The sequence below is a fragment of the Neospora caninum genome, chromosome X (assembly GCF_000208865.1).
Source record: "Neospora caninum Liverpool complete genome, chromosome X".
Classification (NCBI taxonomy): Eukaryota; Apicomplexa; class Conoidasida; order Eucoccidiorida; family Sarcocystidae; genus Neospora; species Neospora caninum.
This window is the reverse complement of record NC_018396.1, coordinates 6,421,335-6,446,750: the sequence shown is the minus strand read 5'-3', so window position 1 is coordinate 6,446,750 and position 25,416 is coordinate 6,421,335. Positions and strand designations below refer to the sequence as shown.

The window sequence follows — 25,416 nt, the reverse complement described above, 5'->3', positions numbered from 1 at the left end:
GGTGACACGTGACTACAGTGTGTCTGCTGTGCTTTTTCTCGGGCGATGGTACAGCGGAGCTGCCTGACGTGTCTGAAACGTGTTTGCAGATTAGCCGGAGCGCATGCATTAAATCTGGCGAGGCACCGGTCCGTCAGTGTTTCAAAACCATGTGAGAAATGGACTAAGTAGCTGAGTCACACGCAAAACCGACTCGAGAAACCCATATTCCACAGCACCTGCGTCCTGTTAAATTTATGGATGCTTTCGTAACAGACATCTTCTTTTAGTCTGTGTGCAGCACCACGCAGTGTTCGCAGTCTTCTTGATTGGCATTAGGACTATCTATATTCCCTCACAATTTTGCGGACGCGTTGCGCCTGCAAAGCACGCGGTGTTGATCGGCCTCAGCGAGACAAGCTGTAAAATACTTCCGTGTTGCTCCCGATGCGGTTTCATCGTCACTGCCCTGTGTTTCTGCGTCGTAAGCCTCATTGTTTTTACTGATTTTTAATCCCTGGTGGCAGTGCGTTCCCCGCACGTTCCCCTCCGCTACCTTTTCCGTGTGTACAGCCACAACACTGCATCGACCTCAGTTTCTAAAGGCCACTAATCAGGAAACGGATGAGAAAATGTCGGCATCATCCTGTGTAGCAGTTGCCTTCCGGCGTGTGGCCAGGACAGCACTGGAGAGTGGGCGACGCGACGTACAGAGCAAAACAACAGACGCTTCGTCCCTTTTCCGGTGCACAGACCGGATGAAGTTGCCGCCAGGTGGCCTGGTTCTGGGGGCTCGAAATTTCAGCAGTGTCAAATTCATGGACCAGAAGCGGTCGGGAGAGGAGACTGTGTACTTCAAGAAAGAAGGTATCTGCTAAACTTCTTTACGTGGGTCACGTTCGGCTGTGGTTCATGCACTAATTCGTAGTTAATGGTCGCAAGAAACGGGGTTCGCCCTTGCTGAGTGGTGTATACTTCAAGGTGATGCAGTCGTTGAACAGTTTTCACACGCTTCTGGCTGGTACCACATGCAAATTTTCCAGTATAGCTGTCCCAGTATTTACAAGTTGGATCATTGGAAGCGCGCCGCGCCACATATACAGTGCGTTGTTGTTGCAAATTCGAATGCAGATGAGGCTCTTTTGCGCAACTTGCTGGCGAACCATCCAGAATACGACCCAAAATATTCAGTGGACCATATGAGCTCCGAGCTGGGCGCCATCGCGCGAGATATAACTCTCGGTAAGTCGGCGTTGCGGTAAATGACAATGCTCCTGCAGATCTGCATGATCCATCAATTGAAGAGGACATGCGCCAGTGTCGACGTAGCCAAGGTTTCGGTGCTCATCAGTGTGTCCATTTTCCTGGCAGTTGTGGTCTGAGTGTTTCTGTGTGTATTTTCCCACTATGCACCAGCCAAGTGTAACTGTTGCCCACTCCTCTGGCGACACACAAAGATACCATCTTCTCACGGATGTGGTAGCTTCTCTGTACCAGTATATATTGGTGTTTCAGAACCTGTGCTGTTTATTCACCCGTACAGGCTCATGCCTATTGCCTGAAATGGCTGTTAGCAAGTTTGCTTACCTACTGGTAATGCGTTCGCGTGTGATTCTGCTGTAGCGTGCCAGAAGCACGGCATGAAGGATCCTTCGGCGGCATTCATGAAGGACTTAATCTCGATTTTTAGCACCCATGGATATGCGAAAGTTTCCAAGTAGACTCGTTGGTGCCAGTGCTGCGGCGACGAGAATGTGTTGGCAGAGTGTCCAACTGCAACCGCGTCCTCATTGGAGGCGGGTCACTTTCTGAGGGGCAGTGTACAGGCCTGGAGTACCGATCACCGAGATGACTGCCGTCGGGCGTTGTTTGGCTTCGGTGAACACGTTCGCTTTCTTCGATGTCTGACCTTCAGCCTCAGTACACGCATATTGCAAAGCAACGAGCATCGCGAACAGGGAGATTGAAATACCGTTGGTAAACATGCTCATGGAGCGAATCCGACCCAGAAAACGTAGTCAGTGCCAGTTTTTTGTTCCATAAGACCCATTGTGCAATACGTTCCACGACAGAACGATCACAAACAATGGCTAGCTCAAGGGAGGTTGCACAGAAACAATAAGAAGGGCGTTTCGACTACAACGGACGCCGGGTAAGTGTCTCCTCGCGGCTGTCACACGCGCCATGCCCTATATCCGGAACGGCATTAGCGTCGGTGGTTTCTCCCGCCTCGCAGCGTGATTGTCAGCTTTCAGGTGGTGGATGCTTTTTTTGGTAACTGGAACGGGTGCCCTCTTTTCTGGCTTGACTATGTTGGCTGAAGGAGACGGGGGGACGATGATGGTGTTTGTCTCTGGACTGTACGATCTGTGAGCGTGAATGGGAGCGGCATGGGAGATAATGGAGCAATCGTTTTGCTTTTCCATGCGAGAGCGCGAACCATGGGGCTACGTGCTCCGCTACCCTCTACCTCGTAAACTGGTTCATCTCGTGAGGATTTGCCCTCACGTTCAGAATGTCTTGGTCGTATTTGTTAGAGTAAAACATTGCATTCGACTGCAGAAAATGTGTGTGTCAGTTGGCACCATACACGTAATGTGTCTCTGTGGAGACGTGCACGCGGAGGCACGTAACAGTGTCCGGGTGCTCACCTTTTAGCGACTTTTTTTGACTTGCCGAGCAGCACCCGAGAGTGGGTGGCGGGTTTTGTGGAACCAGCAAGCCTTCTCAGATACACATGAGAAACAAAAGCGAAACGACGGAGAAGGAGACGTTGGAGGGCGTACGAGAAAAGAGAAGAGGAACGACACTCCACAGAATGGTAACTTTCAAGGCCAGATCAGTCTCGCCTCATCTCTGTTGCCACCGTTCAGTTCGCCATTGGATTTCGGTCACATCGCGTTTCTTAGTTTTTTAGGGATACACTAAATACACAGTGGAAAGAAAACAGAAAATACATTCAGTGGAGGCAACAAGTACGTCATCATGCAAGTGCTACAAGAGTGGCTTTGAGGCATTCAGGAACCCACGGAACAGCCTCCGCCGCAGGCTTCGGATTTTAACATCACATGCACTAGGTGGAGGCTGCTTCAGGATCTATGTTGTTTTTACGGATTGGTTTCCCAAGTTTCACTGAGGTATGTATCGCTGAAGCTGAGTCTGCAGAAGCCTGTGTAATTCTGAAAGAGGGTGGGTTAGTGGGCGAGAGGAAGAAGCCAGTTGGAAAATGACCTGGCGCACTGGCGCTTGTCCACCTAGCGCGTGGTGAACTCCGCGCGTTGCACTGAGTGCTCAATTGTGCGCCGGTGTAGCACAAGAGATGGTAAGGATGTCAACGAAATGCTCCGGTAGCCGACAGTTCTGTGACGGACATTTCCGTACGAAGCCCACCACGCCGATATCCTAGACGTTACACAGTGCTGCGGAGATAAGCCGCATATGCCGGTGGGCAGACTGTGTGCAGGTGAACGAATGCCACTCCGACACCGGTCGGGATCCGATCAATCCAATAACACCAAAAATTCATGTAACAGGAAACACAACACAATTTCCTTTGTTCATAGAAGTTAAAGTCGCCCTGTCGCTAGTACACGCGTAACGACGCCAAACGCGGTGTGCGTGGATAACAGAAGCTGGTAGCAGGTTCTCGATTTCTCTCCCTGCTCAGTCTAGTCTGGCCGGTATATCTTGAAGTTCTGCCTGAACCGGGACATCGGATGCATGACATCAACACTGAACGGTAGGACCACTGCCTTAACTCTGTCACCACCTTGTCCCAGTGACTCTGTGGCGTGTGGGGGGGCCAACAGCTCTTACACAGTTTGGGATTTTAGCGTGAAGCTGACCTTCGTGCCCGTGCCTTTCACATACGTGCAAGTACCAGTCCCGTACGTGTAAAAATGCGCGGCTACGGTAGCAATACGGATTTCCGAACGCGGCAGGACGGCGGCGTGCATCCCGTTCATATCGTATTCACGAGTCCCGTCATAGTGGAAAAAGTTAACATATTGCGGTTTCAAAAAGGGATACTCCAAACTCGGTCCTGCGGTGCGTGTTGATTGCGGAGGGTCTCTCCTGCGACACAACTTCATCGGTGGTCTCCAAAGCGTGCGAGACGGATTTGCCTCACCATGCTTACTTGCAATGTTTAATCGTAGTACAGCGTGAATCTACCTCTGTTAACGAACTTTCTTGCTACGTGTGCCTTGAGGCCCCCGCGGCTCAGTTGGCTGTGTGTGATCTTCTTCTACAAAGCGGCTTTTTTTTCAGCAAATAGCTTGCACCGCGTCGTACTGCAACCACTCAGATCGTTTTGGCTTAACCGCTCTCTCTCAACCCTTGTTCAACTCTTCCCTCTGAACCACTGTATTCGAACACATCCATCCTTGAAGGAGTGCCACTGCTACCTGCCTCGTGTGTCGCACGACCACAAATTCCGAGATCAGTTTGATATGGTTTTTGGTTTTCTGACCACTTGCTGATGGCAGCGAAGTTGTAGCTTGTGAAACGGTCAGCTGCGTACCCCTTGGTTCAACTCTCTTTCAGACGCTTATCAGACACTTCCTCATGTTCCAAGGCGTCCTGCTTCAGCAGGTATGCCAAAGATTGGTGAAACTCTGCACCCGCCTCGTGGCTGAAGTTAGAAGGGAACTGTCATTCCTCCAACACTTCCTTATAGTTGAGCGCGAAGAAATGTTGGGTTACAACGAATATCCCACCGCCGAAAAACTGGACGAGCGCCTGGAGGTTGTTGCCCGCCGCACGCGCAGAGTTTTGGAACGCGGAAGATGCTTGCGCAGTATCGGCAAATGATAACTGTCGTTTAGCCAAACTGTGCTTTTTACCTGGATTGGTAGGGCTTCACTGAAACTTTGCGGGCGTTTTAGATCGAATGGACTCCGGCTGGTGTGATGACGCTGACCACTAAAGTGAGCTGGGTGGCCCAGGGGAGCCCGTCACGCTGCACTGCACCACGCCCGAAACACTGCGCACCGCCTTGCGTGGCCCCCCTCCTTTCGCATCGTGCCTTCAAATTCTTTCTTCGTGGACGATGGGTCACGGCGTTTTTCTCCGACTCTCTGCCTGCAGTTGAGAGACTTTTTCAGAGCTTTTTCACTTGCAAAGACCCGTAGGAGAAATGCAAACATGGTCAAGCCTCAGATGGAACCTTACTCCGGTATTACCTCTCCATACCTGCACCCTACGTCTTCGCTGCTTGTGGCAGATCGGCGACCAGGATCACCAAACGACCGCCGTTGTTGCGCACAGACACGACCACGTTTCTCGACAGTATAGCTTTACGGTTTTTCTTTTGCAGATGCTTACCGGGTCCGTACGTTAGTGCGCGACGAAGAGCTGATTTATTTTCCTCCAAGAGGAAGTTTGTGGTTTCGGCGAGTTTGTTATCTCGTTGCAGCACGACGCGCATCGTCCTACGGGACGACTCCCGAAAAGGCTGTGCCCGTGCCCTGCCGGACCCCCCGCTGCCTCGAGTGGTGACAGAGCACTCGGTGCAACTGACTTCGCGTGCCCTTTGTCAAGATTAGCCTGGCAGGTGCTTGCAGCATTTTTAGCTCATTCTTGTTATTCAGTGCTCAGTATATTCTGTGTGTTTCTGGAGGAAGCGATTTCCGTCAAAAATGTAGGCGCCAATCTCAAGCCTGACCATGAATGGAGTACTTGCATCCCAGCAAGCGGGTGTGCATTCCCTCGGTAGAGAGGGCCTCCGCCTTGGAGACCGCGAAAGCCTGACGCTCGCAGCAACTTTTTTCCTTAGAGAACTTCCAGGCCGTGCAGCTACTGTGAGGCACGTTTTCTGTGGCGCAGACATGCCGGCCTTTTTTGACTTTGCTCTGCCTTGACGTGAAACTGTGCACAAATCGCCTTCAGGACCACTCGGGAGAGCGACACACTCACAAGCTCGTAGAGCGGGGCAACAAAGGAACCGCGTGCGCCTGCCGTCGGTCGTCCGCGATGTGACCATCTGCACAGTGTTTGTTATGAGAGAACAGCTCTACCTGCAGCTGGATCGCATCCATTTCTTGGACATTCGATAAGTCACAGCATCTGATTTGCACCGTGTGATCTGAACGCTCGGTAACATTGATTGTCGCAGCGGTGCCGCACGTCGACACCCTTACCAGTTTTCCGAAAAAGCGAGAGGCACGGTGAAAGAGCCGAAAGCTGATCCGAGCCGACGAGTGCAGAACGGATTTCCTGCACAAGGTCCATCCTGTCATTGATACTCGGTATGACAGGCTTGAATGTTATGGGCGCTTCACGTGACGGAGATCTATCGAACAACGACGCAGGCAGGTAGGCGCCCGGGTGGCAGCTGCAAGCTCCCACCGGACCAAACAAAGAGCCAGCAGGCTTCTGAATCTTGTAAAGACCGTCCAGAGCTTGAATGTAGTCCGTCGCTGTTTGTCAACGGGACTTGACTCCGTGTCTGAAGCCGTACCCCTCACAGTGGGCACGCCGTGTTGGACTGGAACTTCTGATTCATGATAGGGTCTGTTCTGCCGGACAGTTATGCAACAAACTCGCCCTCCTTTTTAGACGATGTTCTCTCCATCAGCAGCGATCTGGAAAACTTGACCCTATGTCCTGGACACTGTCCAGGAAGTCACGTTATCTTTCTGGAAAAACAAGGCAACTCCCGTTCTGATGAAGTTGCTGGGGTCACAGACAGTCGCCCTCTGCTGATTCAAACAGATAGCCAGCAGTCCTCAAAGGACTCCGCAGTGGCTCCTCTATCGTTATTCACCGTTCCCTTCTGTACCGCTTTGAAGCAATCCGCGCCAGGGCAAACGTATTCAGGGCGGAGGGTTGCACGGCTGTTCATTCTGCAATACGAATCGCAAGGCTGCAGGGCGCACGTCACAGCGCTGATGGAAGCAAACGGAAGCTGTGGCACTTGACAAGTGCAGCGCCGAGTGGTCATGGACACCCGCATGTTTCCAAACAGCGCAGCGGCCTTTTAAGTCTCTAAATGACTGTGGACGACACAGTCACTTTGCTTCCGCATTTCAACTTCCTTCCGTGCTTGTAGACTCCAGTCTGCAAACACGATGCCTGTTCCTCCTCTGTGTTCGGCGACGATGTCAGGGCTTCTTTCTCCGGGGAGCGGAATGCCTTCTTCCGCTGACACTGCATGCGGCGGTGCACAAACCGGTCCAGTGGGCTCACTGCAAGGCAACTCGCGAGAAGAAATCTCAGCTTTAGCTTCGTTTCCAACTCATTTACCTCCCTGTAGCGTATCACCAGCAAGGATTTCACATTCTTCCCTTGCATCGACTTCATGCCCCGTTACGGAGCATCCCAGCGTCGACAGTAACTTGGAGGATCTAGCCGGCATCAGAAACCAGCAGACGCCGCAAAAATTTGAAAATTGCAGAGCTACGGAAGAACTGATCGGCAACTGTACAACCTCAGACGCTACAAAACCGCAAACTCATACTGCGAAGAAGGAAGGTTCCTCCAGTGATCAGCTTTCATCAGCTTCTAGTCTTGTACAACAAAAGCGCTTGTGCACGCCATTAGTGGTTGCCTGGGGAAAGGGATCATCCGTACTTGGTCAGGCAACCGGACTGCAGCCTAGTGTACACAACGGGAAACCAGCTGGTGCATATCCATGTACTGTTGCTGACGAACAACATGACATGTCAGCACCTTCCCGTACGGCTACAGAGTCGAGAAACTTCGAATCTGTTCCCTGCAGTGGGCCGTGCTCTAGTCCTAGTGCCCCTGCAGAGGAAGAGAAGGGGCCGCAGCCTCCATTATCTTCTAGCAGAGCTCTTGGAGCATGTGCAAATGACGTTTCCTCATTGTCGCCCGGACCAGTTGCACTCCACGGAGAGACTTCAGAAGTCCTCGACTCGGCAGCAGTCTCTCGGCAACATTCTCCATTAGCCGACAAAACAGGTTCTCTTGTGCCGCCACAACCTTTGCAGCTGCAGCTCCTTCGGCACATGCCGGCCTCGTCTGCAGCAGGAAGCACAGCAGCAGGAGTTGTCTCCTCAAGGCCCCTGGGAGGACTCTCGATGTCTTTTTCCGGGGCACGCATTGCTGAGCAGGAGGCCCTTGAGCTCTCCAGAGTTTCACATCAGCAGCAGCCAAAAGACTCCTTGGCGATTTCCAGGTCAAATGTGTCAAGCGAGTCAGTGAAAAACGAGGACGAAACACCTCATGACCAACACCAATCTGAAGGACTGCAGCTACAGCAAATGTCGAGACCCGGTCTTTCTGGAGTTAGAGCAGCAGCTGCAACTGCAACAGTCTCACCGCCGATTTTAGGTGGAGAAGCCTCCAAAATGGAGACACCAGCAACGCAGCAAAACAACTTGCAGCTCGGAGAAATAACAACTCTCCGTGGGAGTGAGGACTCAAAGTCGGCAAAGGCAGGCGACAGGCGAGCTGCTGCCACGATGGCCCGAGACGCTGAAGTGACGGCTGCTACATCTTCTGATTCGTCTTCGGCTTTCGTCCCCACGCCTCCCCCCGTGTCACAGCCGAATAAACAGTTGGTCACTACTGAAGGTTTGTCCTTCTCCGTTGCACCCTCAAGAGTTGAGCAAGCAAATGTGTCACAGTCAAATGCAAAACACGACCGAGCCATGGAAACAGGGTCTCCTGCTGGAGGTCAACATCAAGGGATTTCGGCCTCTGGCGCAACCCATACAGGGCACCCTTTTCAAATTCATGGTGGGGACCCCTCCCCTGCTTCCGCCCAGCACTTTCCCGTGGAGCACAGCCGGTGTGTAGTCCCGGCAATTCTACATCGGACGCAGCCATCGAGGACAAACAGCGCCCGAGATGTGCGCTTTCCAGGGAACGGAATGAACACATTCGCCGCTCACACCCCAGCAGTAACGGGCCAACTGCCTTTGCCCGTACTTTCTGAATCAAACAGCTGGGACCGGTCCAGTCTGAAGCGGCGGTACTTATTAGCTTCATCTCTGCGGAATATTTTCAAATTGCTTATCAAGCGGGTTCGGTTACAACAGAAAAGAGCGATGACAGAGGCGTCGGCTGCCTCTCAAGCCGCGGTCTCAATTTGCGGTCACGCCTCGAAAACTGGTCACATCTCGTCGGCTTCAGACATCTCGAGTGGCAATGAACGGAAACGGGGCATGGATCCGTCAGCGACGCTGCATCAGCCAGAACCTCGCGGTAACCATGGAGGAAACTCGACACCGCAGAAGCAAAATCTTCGCCAGCCGGTCAACTGTTCAGAGGTGAGTTTGTTTTCCTCGCACGGTTATCAGAGCCAGCGCATGGGAAGAAAGGGAACCACGAGGCTGGCCAGGCGCCGGACATGGATTCCTTGCCGGCTGATACACAACCGCTTTTCGTAGTGACATCACGCGTTTCAGGCGTGTTACACAAGTAACGCTCTTACCTTATTAGGTTGACGGCTTCTTCAGCGAGGTTTCGGAGTGCTTCGGTTCTCACACACGCTCCAAAAGTAGCCTTGGATTGCATGTGCGTGGTTCAGGGACCGGCTGTTGACCGGAGGAGCTTCATTGAAACGCTGAGCAGAGGTCCAGTGTCGACGTTCAGCGCTGACGTGGCATTTCTGGCGTCCGATACAGCATTGCCTGGCGCACACCATGGCGCCGGAGGTGGCGACAGCCGCATTCCGTCTGACAAGACACAGGAGGTCCAGTCAACAGGAAAAGCAGCTCTGCTAGCGGATCTGTGTTCCGTCGCCTTTCAGACACGAGGTGACGCATTACCAGCCTCCGGCGGTCTTCCGTTATCGGACATTGCGGCCTTCCAGCCCCATCAGAAAACGAGCCCGGACACACTGGCAGGATCAAGCAAAACAGGCAAAACACACTCTATTGAAGATGTTTCTCCTTCTGGGACAGCCTCACCTTCCACAAGCGCGTGTGCCAGTGCACTCTCGGTGGCGCATCCCACGCTTGCTGAAGCACCAACTGGGATCTCGCCTCTCGCTGGTAACATTTCTTCGCAGCTGGGAAGTGCCTCTACTGATTCCAAACACCAGCAACATTCCACTGATCCTGCGCCGGAGCTGAAATACTCACGGCGTCTTCTCCTTCCTTCTCTCGACACACTTATCGACGACAAAAACGAGAGACTTCCATCATCTGCCTTCAGCTCTCCCGTATCGGCTTTCTCACGCGAAGAGGCCATGCGTACCACTCGCGAGCCGAGAGGAAAACACAGAATAAACTTCGAGCAGCAGATGTGTTTGGCAGAACAGCAGCTGCTCGCTGCCTACCGGGAGTGTTTTCTGTTGCTTGCAGCAGCACAGCGGAAAGAGGAACTGCATGTTTTCGAGTTTGTTCTCTTTGGAAGCAGTCTTGATGGCCATTTCTGTGAGGACAAAGCGAGCAAGGGAAGCGATTCTTCTGGACTGCCGACTGAGGCAGTGATAACCCCAGATGGGCCACGCGGTCAGACTGAAGGTGACCGGACATACCCCTTTGAGGAACAGGCAAGTGATGCAAAAATACAGCTTCAAGCATCTCCGGAGGCCGTGCATTTTCAAAATCCATCCGGCGCTACTGAGCTTGACGGGTTGAGAACTAGAGGAGGAATTGGGGCACAGAATATGGACATGGCCGTCAACGGATACGGCCAGAATGAGCCTTGCCACGACTACACGCTGGACCAAGGAGACGGAAAGCTCGTGCATAACTCACAGTGCTTGGATCCTGAGGCCTACACGAACACAATCGACCGGCTGCAGACACGAGAAGTTCAAAGAGGAGGATACGCTCCAACCTCAGGCAGCAGAATGCCGGAAGAAGGCCGTGCGTTGCGTCGGGAAGAGAAGAGGGAACAAAGCAAGACGCTCCGTGCGGAGGAATCATGTAGTGGGTCACGTGATGCTGAGACTCCCGGCTGCACAACGACAGAAGGGACCGAGAATAGTTGCACCGCGAAACAGAGAAAGAGGAAGAAACGAATGCCGCAGGCTTCAGCTTTGGCTCCAGAAACATGGAAGGAGAGAACGTAAGAGGAAACCCGTTTCCAGCGTAGAGCATTCGGAGCACTGTCAGGCGATCTCATTTCCCGTTGCTCCCCATCTTCTCTGCTCCATAGGGCGGTGCTGACCATCCTTCATGGTGTTAGTGTGGACGGCGTACACGGAGGAGCCCCGGCAAGGGAATATTGCTCCATGCGAGAGGTCGGATTTTACTTATTTCTGCGCCAATAGGGCAGCAGCATACAGTGGCTATTTCGTGTCCCCGGCCTTGTCTGCGCTTGAAGACCTCAGAGCGAGCGTACGCCGCATAGCAGGAAACGCCGCTGAATCTGAAGGACGAAAAGCTTGTATGTCTCAGTCTGACTTGACAAGCGATTTCGGCTCGGATATATCATTTGGCATTTAGTGCTACCATGGAGCCGGTTACGGAGTTCAAGTTTGGAGTGTTCACCGGATGGCAAAATGACGCGTGTGTTCTTTCGCCTGGGCGTGAAAGATGCCAATGCATCGTTTGTCCATATTGATCTTATTGCACTCAGCCTTCATTTCGTCCTGGCAGCTTTGGACGGCCTTCGAGATGCGTGGAGAGAAGGCAGCCGGAACACAAAAGGTATGACAACGCAACTACCTTACTGGTGAGCGTCTGATGACGTCTTGCTAGTGCCGTGGGTTTATGCGAGCATGACGGGGCTTCGCCCCTGGAGACCGCGTTTTTGCACGGCTTCGGCGATCACTTTCTCTGGCCCAAGTCTCCCTACACGTTCCACCCGTGCCGCTGGCAAGCGGACGGGAGCTTCTACATTGCCAAGTCCAGGAGGACAACTTGTACATTGTGTTTGAGCGAAGAGAATGATTTGCAGAGGCTTGGCAAAGCCCAAGGACACCCGACCGAGCAGCGTCGCCTCATTTGCGTCATTGGAACGAAAAACAATCCTTCCGTGGAGCTGCAAATCAGAACTGGTGTGTACCTCCGTGGTGGTATTTTGTAGTGCGTCGTGTGGGGTGCGACTGATTGTGTTTTTCCACAGCGAGGGCCCAAATATTGGAGTCTATCCTGGCACCGCTCTGTCTGCAGCAACGCTGCCGTGGGTCGTACCCCTTTCGTATCCCTCAACATCAAGTCATGCAGCATCAGGCTCTTCTGGGTCTGCAGCTCCTAGGCTTTCTTCCCGGGCCGTGTCCTTCTCCATCATCATTATCATCATTGGCGTCATGTGGCGCTTTGCTGAAGCCCAATTTTTCTGGGACGACCTCCGCCACTCCTGCAGACGCGGCTGGGGCAGCCACTCTGCCAGCAGCTGCAGCGCCAAGAGGCGGTGCTTACGGCGGTGGGATGCCTCCCGTCTCTAGCAGTTGGTTCGTGCCGCCTTCTTCACATCCAGTTGCCTTGACTGGTGAAGCAGTCCACAACTGCGGGGCAGGAAGTGAAGGAATAGGGTACAGGGACGTTGCTTCACTCGCGCACCACTCGGCCCGTGGGGGTACTTCTGAATGTTGCTGCTGCTGTGGATACGGCCACGATCGGGCGGGCCCTGCGCGTGCAGGAGCAAAGCCTTCGTTTAGCGACGATTCACGCATTTTCCCCGATCGAACCGGTCACTCACAGCATCGACCGGGGGGCCGCCACCAGCCATCTCCTGGAGATCTTCGCTGCAGCACTTCAGAAAAGGCAGCGAGCGCACGCGTTCCTCTGCAAGCAGGCAACTCCGGTAGAGCCGGCAATGCAGGAATGAAAGCCGGTGCCGGCGGCTACGTGGCGACCGGAGAGGTCGTTGGAGGCGGCGGGCAGACGGGGCCTAACGGAGGCGCGAAGCAGAGAAGAGGCAGATACAGGACGGCTGCTGTTGTCGCTGCCGAGGAAGGTGACGACGCAGACATATATAAGAAACCGCGGCCGGCTGTGACGTCACGACGCGTTCTGCTGCAAAGGCAGCAACAGCAGCATGCTGCCACCGGAACAACAGGAGGCGTCGGTAAGAGACATGCACGGAAGCCAAGCCGTATTAGGTTCGCTCATTCGTGAGCCAGAGATACCATTCTGGAGGTACCCCTGCCACTGAACGGATTGTGGGCGCCATTCTATATCCTTCCGCGGCCTTTTGCTTTCCACTTGCTTGACACTGCAGGACAAGCCTCGACTAACGGCGCGTGCGACGTGCCCGAGGTGAACAGTCTGACACCCTGTCTGCACAGTGACATGAATGAACAGAGCACTGCTGCTCCTTGCAACCAGCATCTCGGCGAACTAGAAAATGGTGAAACAGACGACACTCTCGCGGAGCAGGACCCGGAAGCCACCAGCGTGTCCGACGCAGTTATCAGCACACCCTCGGCAGGCGCCGAGCACTCCGCGTGCGGCATCGAGGGGGGCGATTCAGGAGAACAACAGCCGCAAAAGGATTTGCCGCCGCGCAACGCTATTCCCGCGGCGGGACAACGGTCGGCAGGGTGCAACGATACCTCTGGCGCTGTAGATACCGCAGCTACAGGACGGACAGCAGCAACAAATCTTGAACATTCGCCTACTCAGACGCCACCTCCGCAATTGCAGCAGAGCGGGGCTGCTGCCGTCCCTGCAGCTGGGAGCGCACCGCATTCAGGCAAACATGCATCAGTTGGAGCAGGCGCTACTATGACAATGAGGACGACTCGACACAACAAAACAAAGCAGCCGGGAGTGTTTCAGTTCACTAGGGGTAAGTGATCTTTCCTAACAGAAAAGCGGCAGAACGCAGAGTCCTGTCAGCAGGAATCGGCTACCCTATGCTTCAATTAGCCTAGCACAAAACAACACTTAGTGGCCTGTCTGAAGAAACAGATACTGTTTCATGAATTCCAGTCCTAAGGACAGAGGTCAGAGTGCATCCATGCCTCTTTAGCCGACGTCAGTTTTGAGCCTGGGCGTGCATGAGAGTCGCCTCGTGTGTTAAGAGTGTTCGGGCAGGCCGAGGAAACACTGAGTATCACTGGGGAAGAGCCACGCTTTAGTGCGTACTTCCGTCTTCCTTCCCATACAGATTCACCCCTAATTGTTGGCGTGGTGAGCACTTGATTCAGCCACTCAAAGCCTGCAATCTGTCGTGCGTCGTCACCAGGCATCAAGCGCTTCTGGGCAGCTAGTTGGTACGCGGATGGACACCCAGGATGGAAGGCATTTTCCGTGGAGAAATGGGGTAACACTGAAGCTCTCAAGCGCGCCAGAAAAGCGTACGAGGAGAAAGTTCCGCATGGAGCGGCAATGCTAAATACATATAATTTGGGCACGGACGAGACGGCGACGGGAGACGGAGATACATCTGTTACGTCTCCAAGTGGTGGCGGCGCTGTCAATGGCAGTGAAGACATTCGACGCGGCACTTTAGCTGTCAGTGACAGCTCGCAGCAGAAGCAACGGCCAAACATCGGGAAAGAATCCCAGCGTCAGCAAGACCGCGGTGTCCTTCTCCATCAAGCTAGCAATGCGCCGCGAGCAAACAACGGCCGGAAGAAACAGCAACAAAGCCAGTCGGGCGCGGCAGCCGTTGAATCTGCGTCCGACCAGCGGGGATCCGATTTGACCTTCCATGGCAGAAGCACTGGTGCCTCCTTCGGCAGTAGTAGCAGCATATTCAGTGGAGACACTGAGAAGCACACGAATCGGTTCCCCGCGGCCACACAGACACAGCAGCAGCTTCAAGGAGACGACTTTCTTCAGGCATTCTGGGACGAGTTTGATAGCAACGACAGCCAGGCTGTTGGGACAGGTGGAATTCTCTCTTTGGGAGGATCGTCAGGCCGATGCTCCGCATCTTCCTGTTACGACAGTAGTAGCAGCAGCGGATTCTATTTGAGGAGTTCCCTCAGCTACAGCCCGAGGCCCGGGTCGGGGGAATCCTCCGACGGCCATCAAGGCTCAGCGATGGATGGACACAAACAAAAGATACACAACTTTTTCGGAGAACCCGGCACGGATCAGGGTGCATTGCTCGGACGAGATCACAGTAGTAGACACGAATTCGAGGAGGACGATCTAGCGTTGCTGAGCCCCACACAGTTCCTCTTAGGCTCTGAGAACGATGATATCACAGGCAAATTGCTACTTTCCGGACCTGACATGGACACACCGACGTTGCCCCAGTGAGGGGAACGTGGCATTCTACGCCTTTACGAAGCAGAAAACATCCCAGACGGAACTACAGACACATGCGACTCCTTGAAAGGAACATCGTGACGTACATATGCAAGGCGTCCGATAGCTAACGTTCATGCACGACAAAAAAGTGTCCCAGCAAGAAGTTTCCTTGCATAGATTAAAAGGAAGGCCAGCGAGTTATTTTCAATCGTAATACAGGTGTTGGAAACCAATTCTTGAGTTCACTTCGGCCACTCCAGTTGCCCCTGGAGTAAAGGGGCAACTAGGGACGCTCTGCGATAGCCAAGGAATATGCTGATGCCTTTTAAAGCCTCATCGAGAAGGCGATTCTGACAGCTGAATATTTTGCTTAGTTTTCTCTTAGCAAGCGGTATTATTTCTCTTGTCAATTGAAAGGCGATAGGGAAACTAACATACTTTCTGCGTCAGTACAACTATTGACGACATTGAGTGCCGGAACATTCTCTGTTCTCCGGCTATCGCCGAGAGGCTTCATATTTGCCTCAGAGTTCCAGAAAGACGAACCGAATGAGGAGTATCTGGTACCGCAACAAGTCACCAAGCTTGGCTTCTACCTGACATTCATCTTCTCCTCAAATGTACTTTCGTTTTCAGATAGTCCGTCCTGGCCGGAAACACATTTTTTATGTGGAGGGTTTTGATGAAGAAGTTTGTTTCCCAAGGGAGCATTGGAGCCATCCGTGATCAGACATGGTACTCCGAAGTTGCCGATGTCGTATGTCGGTTTTGTGCTAAGGTATCTTCAACTGGAATTTTCAAGAAAACCTGTCGGCACCTTGGCCGTACTGTGTCCAACAAAACGGTTCAACTATTCCATATCAGGGTTCCCCAGCTGTGACAAAGTTGGGTCTCTGCGGACGGAGCGCGGGCAATTTGGTTCGCTCCCGTGTTCTGGCACCTATAGACTGATTCTAGAGGGCACCTTCGTTTCGAGCCGTACAGGGGCTGCGTACGTCTTTCAAATATACCGATATTTACACACCACGGTTGGTACTGTACCACATACACTTCACGTTTGCCTTTAGGGGCGTGTCACAGAATCTCGTCTGAGGGTCTTTGACTCATAATTCATTCCTGCTAACACGAACTTCGTTGCCAACTCCAAGACCATCTAACAGGGTCGTGCACCCTCCGTGTACAAATCCCTCAATTAACGCCCACGCCGAGCCATCCATCCTCATCGAGGAGCTGCACACCCGTATCAGTCATTCTCTGAAGCAACGAGGGGGCCTCGACGTCCGTTATAAAATGTGGGCGAAGCAAGTAGAGAGGGGCTGGATTGCCGTTTCTCGAATAAAGACTTTTAATTCGACCGCTGAATGACTTCCGGAGCGCTTAGACGCACGTTGCCAGTAGAAACAGAAAAACGTCTTGCACCTTGCTCAACCAGAGAAATGCTCAGTTTTGCTTCGGAAGTTGTGGGCCCGCCCATTCCCAGCGTGTGCACGACGTTGGGCGGCGACTGAGCGTAGACAGTGACAGGGCTTTTGTTTCCGTAGCACGAATACACGATCTGTAGCCCGTTGCGCGGGATTCAATCCTGAGTAGATTGATAACAAACTGTACCGTTCAGTGCGGAAGGTCGCGCACTCTGTGAGACCCAACCACATGCGATAGAGACTTAAAAACTGCTTTCGGGGCCGTGCACGACTCTTCGGCGGTGATGAATCGACCACGCCACAGCCCAAACCGTGGAACATTGTCCTGGCAACAACTCCCACAATAAACCAAGATGCGCCGGCGTTGTTGACGTCTCAAATTCTATATCGGGGCGACCAAAGAAGAAATCCGCTACCGAGCATTCCATATTGCTTCTCTCTATTGGTACCAGTCTCGACATTCGGAATCGAGGACAGTTTTCTTTGTCAAAGAAGCAATGGAGCGGTGGAATGGATGTAAAACAATGGAGCAGGTCCTGAGACGTGGAGGAGAACTTCCGCTTGTGGGGGTTTCAGTGGCCCTGAGAAACGTCACTGGTTTGCCTGTGACGCGGGCTGCCAAGGATTCCACCACTAGAGTTTGGCATTAGCTCCCACACCAGTGTTGGCGGGAAAAAGTAGCCGTGCAGCATGTTGGCTTTTTCTATCAGGAACAGAGGACACTCGACCATAACACGGAAAGAGAATACGGTTCACTTCCAGTTCTCACACAGACTCTTCTAATGAGTCAACGTGCCGGTCAAGAACTGTCCTCTCAGACCTGTAGCACACTTTATCATTCACGTGTTCCTGGAATACTCGATTGTAACGGGATCATCCTTTGCACTAAGAGATAAAAAGAGAGTAGGTCAGTGACATTCGGTCTAGAAGCTGCTCACACGTTCTCGCTTGCCCGCTCTTCTCCATATGCCGGAATGCGGCGCGGGTTGACATGCTCGATGACATGACAATCATGATCTCCACAAATGTAGGACTAGCGATGCGAAAAAACAACCCCACTTGTTGGGTGGCTCTCGTGAACTGTTTTGTACCTCTTTGCGAATACTTTGTGCCGACATGCAGAGTAGCAAAGGTCACACACGCAACAGCTTTGTGTCATGTGTGCCAACGAAGCCTCGCCGGTTTTTGGGAGAAAAACGTTATTGGTCGATTCTTTGCTGTACAAAACCGGCGATGTCGGCTCACCGAATTCGCCACGAGTGGTATCAATCTCGATGGGGTTTCAGGACGGGGGCATTGGTAACTGTCTATGTGGCCAACTGTGTTGTATAACCACTTTGGTGTAAGCAAGAGCCTTTTCACCACCGAGATGAGGGCATGGGCCCTTGTTGCCGCCGCGACTGCTGAAGTCTCAGCTGTGGCAGGTCTCGCAATTCTGCGGGGAGTCTGGGTGAAAGAAATTAACGATGGAGCCGCAGTCCATCTAGGTCAGTTTTCTTGTTATTGTACTCGGCGGTTTCGCAGAAACGAATGACTAAATGCCTGGCTCTGCTCAGATGCCACCGACAAAAAACACTAAGAATGATCACAGTATAATCATGAATAATGCCTGCCAGTATGGGCACCGTTATCCAATAGGAGTACATCTGAATATTTTACGCGTTGCCAGTCCGCAGGCGAATGCGTATGGTGAACCTTCAGCAAACCTGTTCAGATCTTCTTGCATGTAAAACTTGCGGAGTTCTTCACCTGGCCTAGAGGTTCACTCACATGCAGTAGTCGATTTGGGCTTACCGCCTTTACTTTTGCACTGAGATAGTACCACTCCAATGCTAGCCAATGTGTCACGTAAGGTAGTCTTGGAGACACAAACAACTAATAATGGCAGCAATGTCAAGGAAGAAAGGTTCCAAAACCATTCTGAGCACAAATTGAGCCTGACAGTCACAGGATACATGATGCAGTCTCCGGATGAGACTAGTGACTTCGTTTATATGAACTTAGGCGACGTCATGCGCTGGACTTACCTTGATGTGTCCGGTGCTTTCAGGATTGGCAGCAAGCCTCCACGCTCTTGTGCAACTTCTTGGGGCGGCGGTACTTCCCGTGATTATGCTCAAGACAAGCTTTACAACTGCAACACGGCTTATGCTCTTTCTGCACGCTTCGTTCCTTCTTATTCTTGCCGCTGCTGTCGGCACCGATTTGCCGTCCTTCTACTTGACTCATGTCTTAACTGGCCTAGTGTCCTGCGCGGCCGAGACCTTGCTGAACTGGACCTTACTCACTTCTCGAGACCCCATTGAGCAACTCAAAGATTTCGCCAACTTCCAGAATGCGTATTCTGTCGGACCGCTCCTCGGTGCTGGCGTCTGTGCTACTGTTTTCACCAGCTACGAGTTGTGGGCATACAACATGACAAGAACAGGAACGGTGGTTTGTCCGTCAGAACACGGAGTTCGAGCCGTCTTGGGGATTCATGGGCTCATCATGATCCTCAGCTTCATCGCTCAGTTCAGCGCGCCAGTTCCTTCAAGTAAGTAGAAGTACCCTTCTCTAGGGAGTCGCTTGTACTGCCCGTTTTTGAGCCAACGCAGAGATACACCCTTCTAATGGCAGCCCACGACGAAACCCGCAGTAAGATATTTCTCCGGTTTTACCGGGTGGCAATTGAAGCTGCCTTGCCTGTTTCCGTGGGTTACCAAGAATGAGACGTGAACACCCAGAAACATTGAATTGATTAAGCACCCGGGTACAACACAAAATATAACAAAAATATGCCTGTCAATCTGATTGGCGCAAATGCATATTGATACACACGGTCTGTCGCTGAGAGCTCCAGAAGTATCAGATATCGCCGAGGACACAACAAAGATGAAGAATAATCACATGACGGAGTTTCTGATATTTCTAGTGTTTGCTACTTACAGGCTGTGTGGCAGTTCGAGGGTACACTTACGAAGACCTGATGGACGCGCTGACTCTCAGTAAGAACTGGGCAGACAAGGCTGCTACAGAAGAAGAAATAGAGAAGACCAATGAACAAGAAAGGAGGCGGGTTTCGCTGAAGGCAGGAATGCCGATTCTGAGAGTTGCTGAAGACGGCAAGAAAATTGTGCGGCATCCCACGGGAAGATTCCAGCCAGAGGCGGCAGGTTCCGGAGACAGACCCACCATAGAAAAGACGATCTTCGACCGCGACAGCGAGGAAGACTACGACGATACTGGCAGCGATGAGGAAGAGGATAGCCTCGACGGCAGCGGGGAGTTCTCTAGTACTGACATCCACAGCCAGGCAGCCGACAGTTCCGACAGTTCCGACCAAGGTACTCTCCGAGACGCTGTCGAATGGTTCGCCACCAACCCAGAGAGGCGATCGTGTCCCATAATCTCAGCGGCATGTTTGCCACGCAGCTGAGCGTTGCGACGGCGTCCAGTTAAAAAAATTTTCGACATTCGTATTGTACCTCAGATGTTCCTTAAAAGAAGTTCTGCGCAGTTTCCCCGTACTCATACTGGCCACCCCTGTGTGGGGATCCACAGAGCGTCTGACAGCGATGATGCAGATGATGCCCAGACAGAGAGGATTCTGTTGCTCTCCTTTCTTTTCCGGCAGTTTCGTTGGGGTCGCCAGACCACTCCAGCTCTACATCATCCAGAAGGTCCCACGGATGTGCAGTTGGTGCCAATTCATTCGGCGCGAGTTCCGAACGGGGGCATCGACATGCTGCGGAAACATCGCCAGCCTTTACAAACGACACTCCAGTTCACTCATCGCCGGTTTCAGTGTCATCAGAGAGCTCAAACTATGTGAGTTATTCTAAGTTTGTTTAAAGTTTCAGCGAAGGCAAAAATGCACTAGAGGTGGAGCGCCGCAGGACAGATCGCCATGGCTACAGCAAAAGAGCTTACGTTGTTTTGATCAGGCGTGAAGCACGCCATATCTTTTACGGGACAGGCTATGTTGACTGCGCGCTACACGTCCGAGAATATTAGACCAGTGGCGGCATCATCTCACCACGACTGCTCGACATGCACCAGGTCAACAGGTGTTCCATCCTTCCGACTCTTGGGTTATAGGAACCAGTTACGACGTTGAAGGCCAAAAGTGTGAATGGATTCGTCGTCCTGCTTGCTTGGGATGCTTGTAGCGTTTCTCTTCACCACGGTCGTCAGCGGTGTCCCCAGCAGTCGAACCTGCGGATGATTACCAGCGCGAGCACAGAGACAAGTGTCTCTCGAAACTAGACTCCGCTGAAGGCATCAGACTCGCCGACGCAGGTGAGAAAAGCAGGTGCAGACTGCACCACACGGATCACCCCTAACACTCCTCAAAGCCGAAGACTGTAGCACGGTCACCTGGAGCAAACACCGTTGCCCCAGTGACTGGATTTGCAGCCTGCGGAACAGAGAGCCAAAATGCGAAAACATGTATGATTCAAGAATTCAGTTCTAGCGGCAACGTACATCTGCGACGTTTGCGTAGGTCCAGAGGTTAAGACTTCCATTGATACCGATGCTTCTCCGGTGCGCAGTGAAGGACAGTTGCAACAGTACGAGCTCAACTGCCAACCACTCCCGGAACGTTCCCGAGAAACTGACAAAGTGTCCCTGTCCTCTCTTGATCAAGCTCCCTCGCCTTCCAGTACGGGTGGCTGCCGCAGGAGTCCACCATCGCTGTTAAAAACCTCGTTTTCAGCAGCTGATGTAACCGTGACCGGAAAAAAGCGACAAATAGCGACGGCGGCACCTGATGAAGTCCCCAACCACCTATCGTCGCAGCGAGGGTCCGTAAATTTTGATCATTTCGCAACATTCTTCAGTCCCGGTGGATCTGCCGAGTTACCTGGAGACCGTAAAAAAGACAACAAAAGACAGTAAGTGATTGCTGGTGGAAGGCGGCATAGATTGGGCCCACTGCTGGTAAAGAGGAAACGCGTCTACGAAATATATCTTCTACCGTACAAACGTCGCTTCTATGGTGGAATGCGAAGTCGCTACATCTATCGGGGATATCGTTTGCACTTTCGCTTATGTCTCCCTTGAAAATGATAAGGCACGATAGAATTTAGTGCCACACGAACCGTAACGGCAAGCACTGTGTTCGACGAACCCCGTCCGGCCTGCTTTTCATTTACACATGCAGGTGGCTGTACTTCGAACCAGATTTCATAAAACATAGTCCGTACAGCAGTTTAAATGGTTCAGAGTCGAAGCACGAGCCCACCGGCGCGTACCCCCTCCCTGGTATGTGTTTTTAGGCGCACCAACAGAGGTGTGTGCCCTATCGTACGAGAACTGTCCGATCGACACTGCGTGAATCGTAAACTTGGGAGAAGAAACCAACCTGGGCAGCCGGTCTGCTTTCGACGAAATGGACCATCGCTGATCTCCGGCTTGACAGTTAGCAAATACGGCGGACTAAAGCAAGCGCCTCTGGAGTTCAAAGTTCATGATGAGAAAAGGAAGGAGCGAGCAGAAGTTCGCGGAGGAAAGGACCTTCAGCTGGTTTACTACGGTTTCTCTGCAAATGCTCATATTTGCTTCACCACCAAAGAAGTGACGGAAAGAGTTGCAAACACCTGGATAGAGAGACATATGGTCACCATACCGCAATTGGATTTCCTGCCCCTCAAGTCTTACAACAAAGAGATGTTGACGGATGACGCGCTCAAGAATTCCGTTGCAGTCGTCCGTAAGGAGAACCGTGTCTCCTGGCCCTACACCGCACGGGGTTCCCTGTTGTCTGGCCCGCTGAGCCTTTGTGCACCCATCAGATAAATAGAGCGCATGAAGCCGGGAGGCCCTTTTCTCTCATCGTTTAGTTGCGTGAACGGATAAATGGAGCGCGCGTTGAATCTGCAAAGCCTCCATGAATTTGAGTGCGATTTAAGTCATGCTGGGCCGTATTGATTCCGTGTGGACCTAGCTTTCGTTTCCATCCTGCAGCCACCTTCAATGGAACGTCAGTTGCGAGTCACAACAAATGGTTCAACGCATTCCGGATTCAATGCTGCCTGCCATGAGTGTGCGGGTGGTCTGCACTGTATCCTACTCTCATGAGGCAGCACTGCCATCCCAGAACCGTCGCTGTAACACCCTTGACGCACTTAGCTGAAAAACTTCTGGATTGCTTCCCCCTTTCTTCGGATGTTTCAGGTGAAACAAGAGCAACTGTAAGAAATGCACCGGATTCCTTGCTGTCCGCGAAAGCCCTCCGTGTTTGGCCCATTTTCTTTGCCGCGGCGGTCTTCCACGTAGAAACTCTAATCTACACTCTCTTCTGTAAGGTTCATTATGTTCGATTAAAAGGCGACAGCCTTTGGGATCGAATAACCATCTACTCGAACATACCTCTAGCCCATATATATATATATATATATATATATATATCACGGCTCGTAGACCTCAACAATATCCGTGCATGGATCGGTTCTGCTGTGGCGACAGTAATAATAACCCATCCTAGCGGTATTCATATGCCCGTTTTCCGCTACGGAGCATGGCATAAAGAACAGGCGATGAGTAATAAGAATTGACGGCATCGATTATCTCCAACAGCTCATACATGCCATCAGCTTACATAAGATTTACAAGCCACACCCGAGACAACAGACGTGCCGGGTGCCTGCTGACATCTTTTTGCCAGTGTTTTACCAGATGGACGTATTGGAGAATTCTGCTGGACTCTCTTCTCTAGTAGCTCTCGGGTGCTGCGTCGTTTCGTTTCTTCTTTCGGCATCCTCTCGGCTCACTTTTCGGCACAGTTCGCACGGTAAGATGCCTTTCCCGCAATGAAAGGGGGGCACCACAGACTGACCACCCGCTTTGGCAATGGTCTGGGCTTGTCATTTATAATGATGAGGTGGTTGATCTTTGGATTAGAACTGCTGTGCCGATAGGGGCGTTTACGTACACAAAGCATGGTTTCTACAATGCCTACGTCCGCGCACAGTCCACAAGAAAAGGATACCGCTCGAAACGTTACCCATAAGTTTTGGTTCTGTTAGAACCCGTCTGCCAGGGTTTCCATTTTGTGTGTTGTCCCGCGGGGACTGTCAACAATTGGCACTCTGCGGGGGATGCCAGGGATAAGCCTTCCGAACCGCGTTCGCCTGCTGGCTGTCAAGCTTAGTTTGATCTGTATTTATTGTTAACAGTGATGTCGAGCAGCTGGCCAGTCTCTTTGAATCCACCCTCTCGAATTGTCTCCCGTGTAGAACACGAGTCTGGCACCTCGCAATGCTAGCACCGGTTATCCTCGCTGTCGGCACCAGATTTTATCTTTTCCGCGGCACCTGGAGTATGCAGTGTCTTCTCCAATACACGTCCATTTGTTTTTTTAGGGCACGCTGTATACTATATTGTGGGAATCATTACCCAGGTAAGAAGAGGGTCAGGTGCAGGATATCAGACGCAGGATGCCGCGCGGCTCCGGGTGCCTTTGGGCTTGGTGACTTGGGCCCATAGTAGCTCTCCATTAGCACCCAATTGATATTTCAGTCATAGTGCAACGGTCGTTGGGTGATCTTTTGCTGTGCCACATTCCTGTGTGCTGCAGATCGGAGTGCTTTTCGCCATGGGCTTCTCGGGGGACAGGGCTACTTCCATCATGCTGATGTTGATCTGCTGCTGTGGGGTTGGCATGTTCATTCCGGCCGGCGTGAAGGCAGGGACCAAGATGGTGCCCCTGATGATGCAGCTCCAGCAATTCGATAACCAGCTGTGCTCGGCTCACGTTGTGAAAATCATATCTCCCACCATTATAGGTAGGCAGAACCCTCCGCGCTTTCGCGTGTGCCTAGAGCGAGATGGTGCCGCCCGGTAGGGGCTTCAGTTGACGGGTTTCCTCGGAAAAACAACGCAAGTTGTTTCACCTCACCAACGCCCTTGTACATGTAGAGGATGCGTCGCTCTAGTCATGTGTGCAATGACATGCTGTCTGTTTCTCTGCAGGTTGCTTGTACCACTGGGACAAGACTGCACCATTTATCTTTTCGGGGACTATTAGTGAGTTTATCATCAGCGAGCGATAAGGTAGAACACTGTCAAGCACATCTGGGGATTGTTTTGGCACCGGCAGCAATACCCGCGCTTCGACCCATTGGTGGTACGAAACTGAAACACACTCCGGTTCTACTGCCATCTTTGGCATAAATCGTGTGCTATCTTGATATACTAAAGTACAACACAGCCTGTTCACGAAGCTTTCGTTTTGTTTGACCTTTGTTCTTTTACTGTTCTTAGTGACTGTTTCTTTTATCGTAACAAGTACAACCTTTTGTCTGCGTCCGCGTGCGTGGGCATTCGATGGACGACCTGGCGCGGAAGAATCTGGACAGTGTTTCTCGGCGACCTTAACAAAGACTGTGGATGCTTTAGAAGCCGCTACCGAAACTCCGCAGAAGGAGTTAGCTCCTCAGCCACAGACTGGAGGGGCGAACACAACCGGAGATCCCGTAGAGATGATTCATACAAACATTGCTAGAGTGCAACAGGCGATCAAAGATCTAACGGATATAGGGGAAAAACCTGCAGTTCTGCCCGGATGTGTCCCTGATGCTGACGAGGCAGTGGACGGAGACGCAACTCCGGCCTTTTGGGGACAAATTGCAAAAACATTAGATGGCCACACGTCCCCATTGAGGGCGCTAAGCCGCCAGCATGCCAGCCGCATTTGATGTTTTTTTCTGACATCGATCCAAACCCCGCAGTTGTTTGAAAGAAAGTCGTGGAAGCCTGATGTCGCTGGCGCCTCTCACGCTGCTCATCCGGTTCAGGTGGTTTCTCCTCCGCACTCCAGGCAAAGGGGTACCTGCATCTATGTCTTGTTACGGAGTTGACGGCGGCGACGTTTGTCTGGGTCACTTTCCTCTGTGGATGCCACGAACGTGTAGGGCTGGTGGCAACTTGTGAGCCATGAATCGTTCTCGTAGACGCGGTAT

General features: G+C 52.2%; 2 protein-coding genes across 2 annotated transcripts; both read left to right on the top strand.

Moving 5' to 3' along the window:
- Positions 1-737: 737 nt before the first annotated feature.
- NCLIV_052270 (conserved hypothetical protein) lies at positions 738-1,700 on the top strand (the record flags this gene model as incomplete). Its single annotated transcript, XM_003884780.1, has 3 exons — positions 738-846; positions 1,111-1,221; positions 1,603-1,700. The coding sequence occupies 3 exons, from the start codon at positions 738-740 to the stop codon at positions 1,698-1,700; spliced, it is 318 nt and encodes a 105-aa protein (XP_003884829.1).
- A 9,701-nt stretch (positions 1,701-11,401) lies between these two features.
- NCLIV_052260 (uncharacterized protein) lies at positions 11,402-25,152 on the top strand (the record flags this gene model as incomplete). The annotated part of the gene is made up of 13 exons (XM_003884779.1): positions 11,402-11,549; positions 11,968-12,912; positions 13,066-13,635; positions 14,035-15,055; positions 17,819-17,958; positions 18,522-19,007; positions 19,402-19,797; positions 20,648-20,752; positions 21,295-21,348; positions 21,876-22,166; positions 23,818-23,855; positions 24,033-24,240; positions 24,719-25,152. The coding sequence occupies 13 exons, from the start codon at positions 11,402-11,404 to the stop codon at positions 25,150-25,152; spliced, it is 4,836 nt and encodes a 1,611-aa protein (XP_003884828.1).
- Between the last annotated feature and the right edge of the window lie 264 nt (positions 25,153-25,416).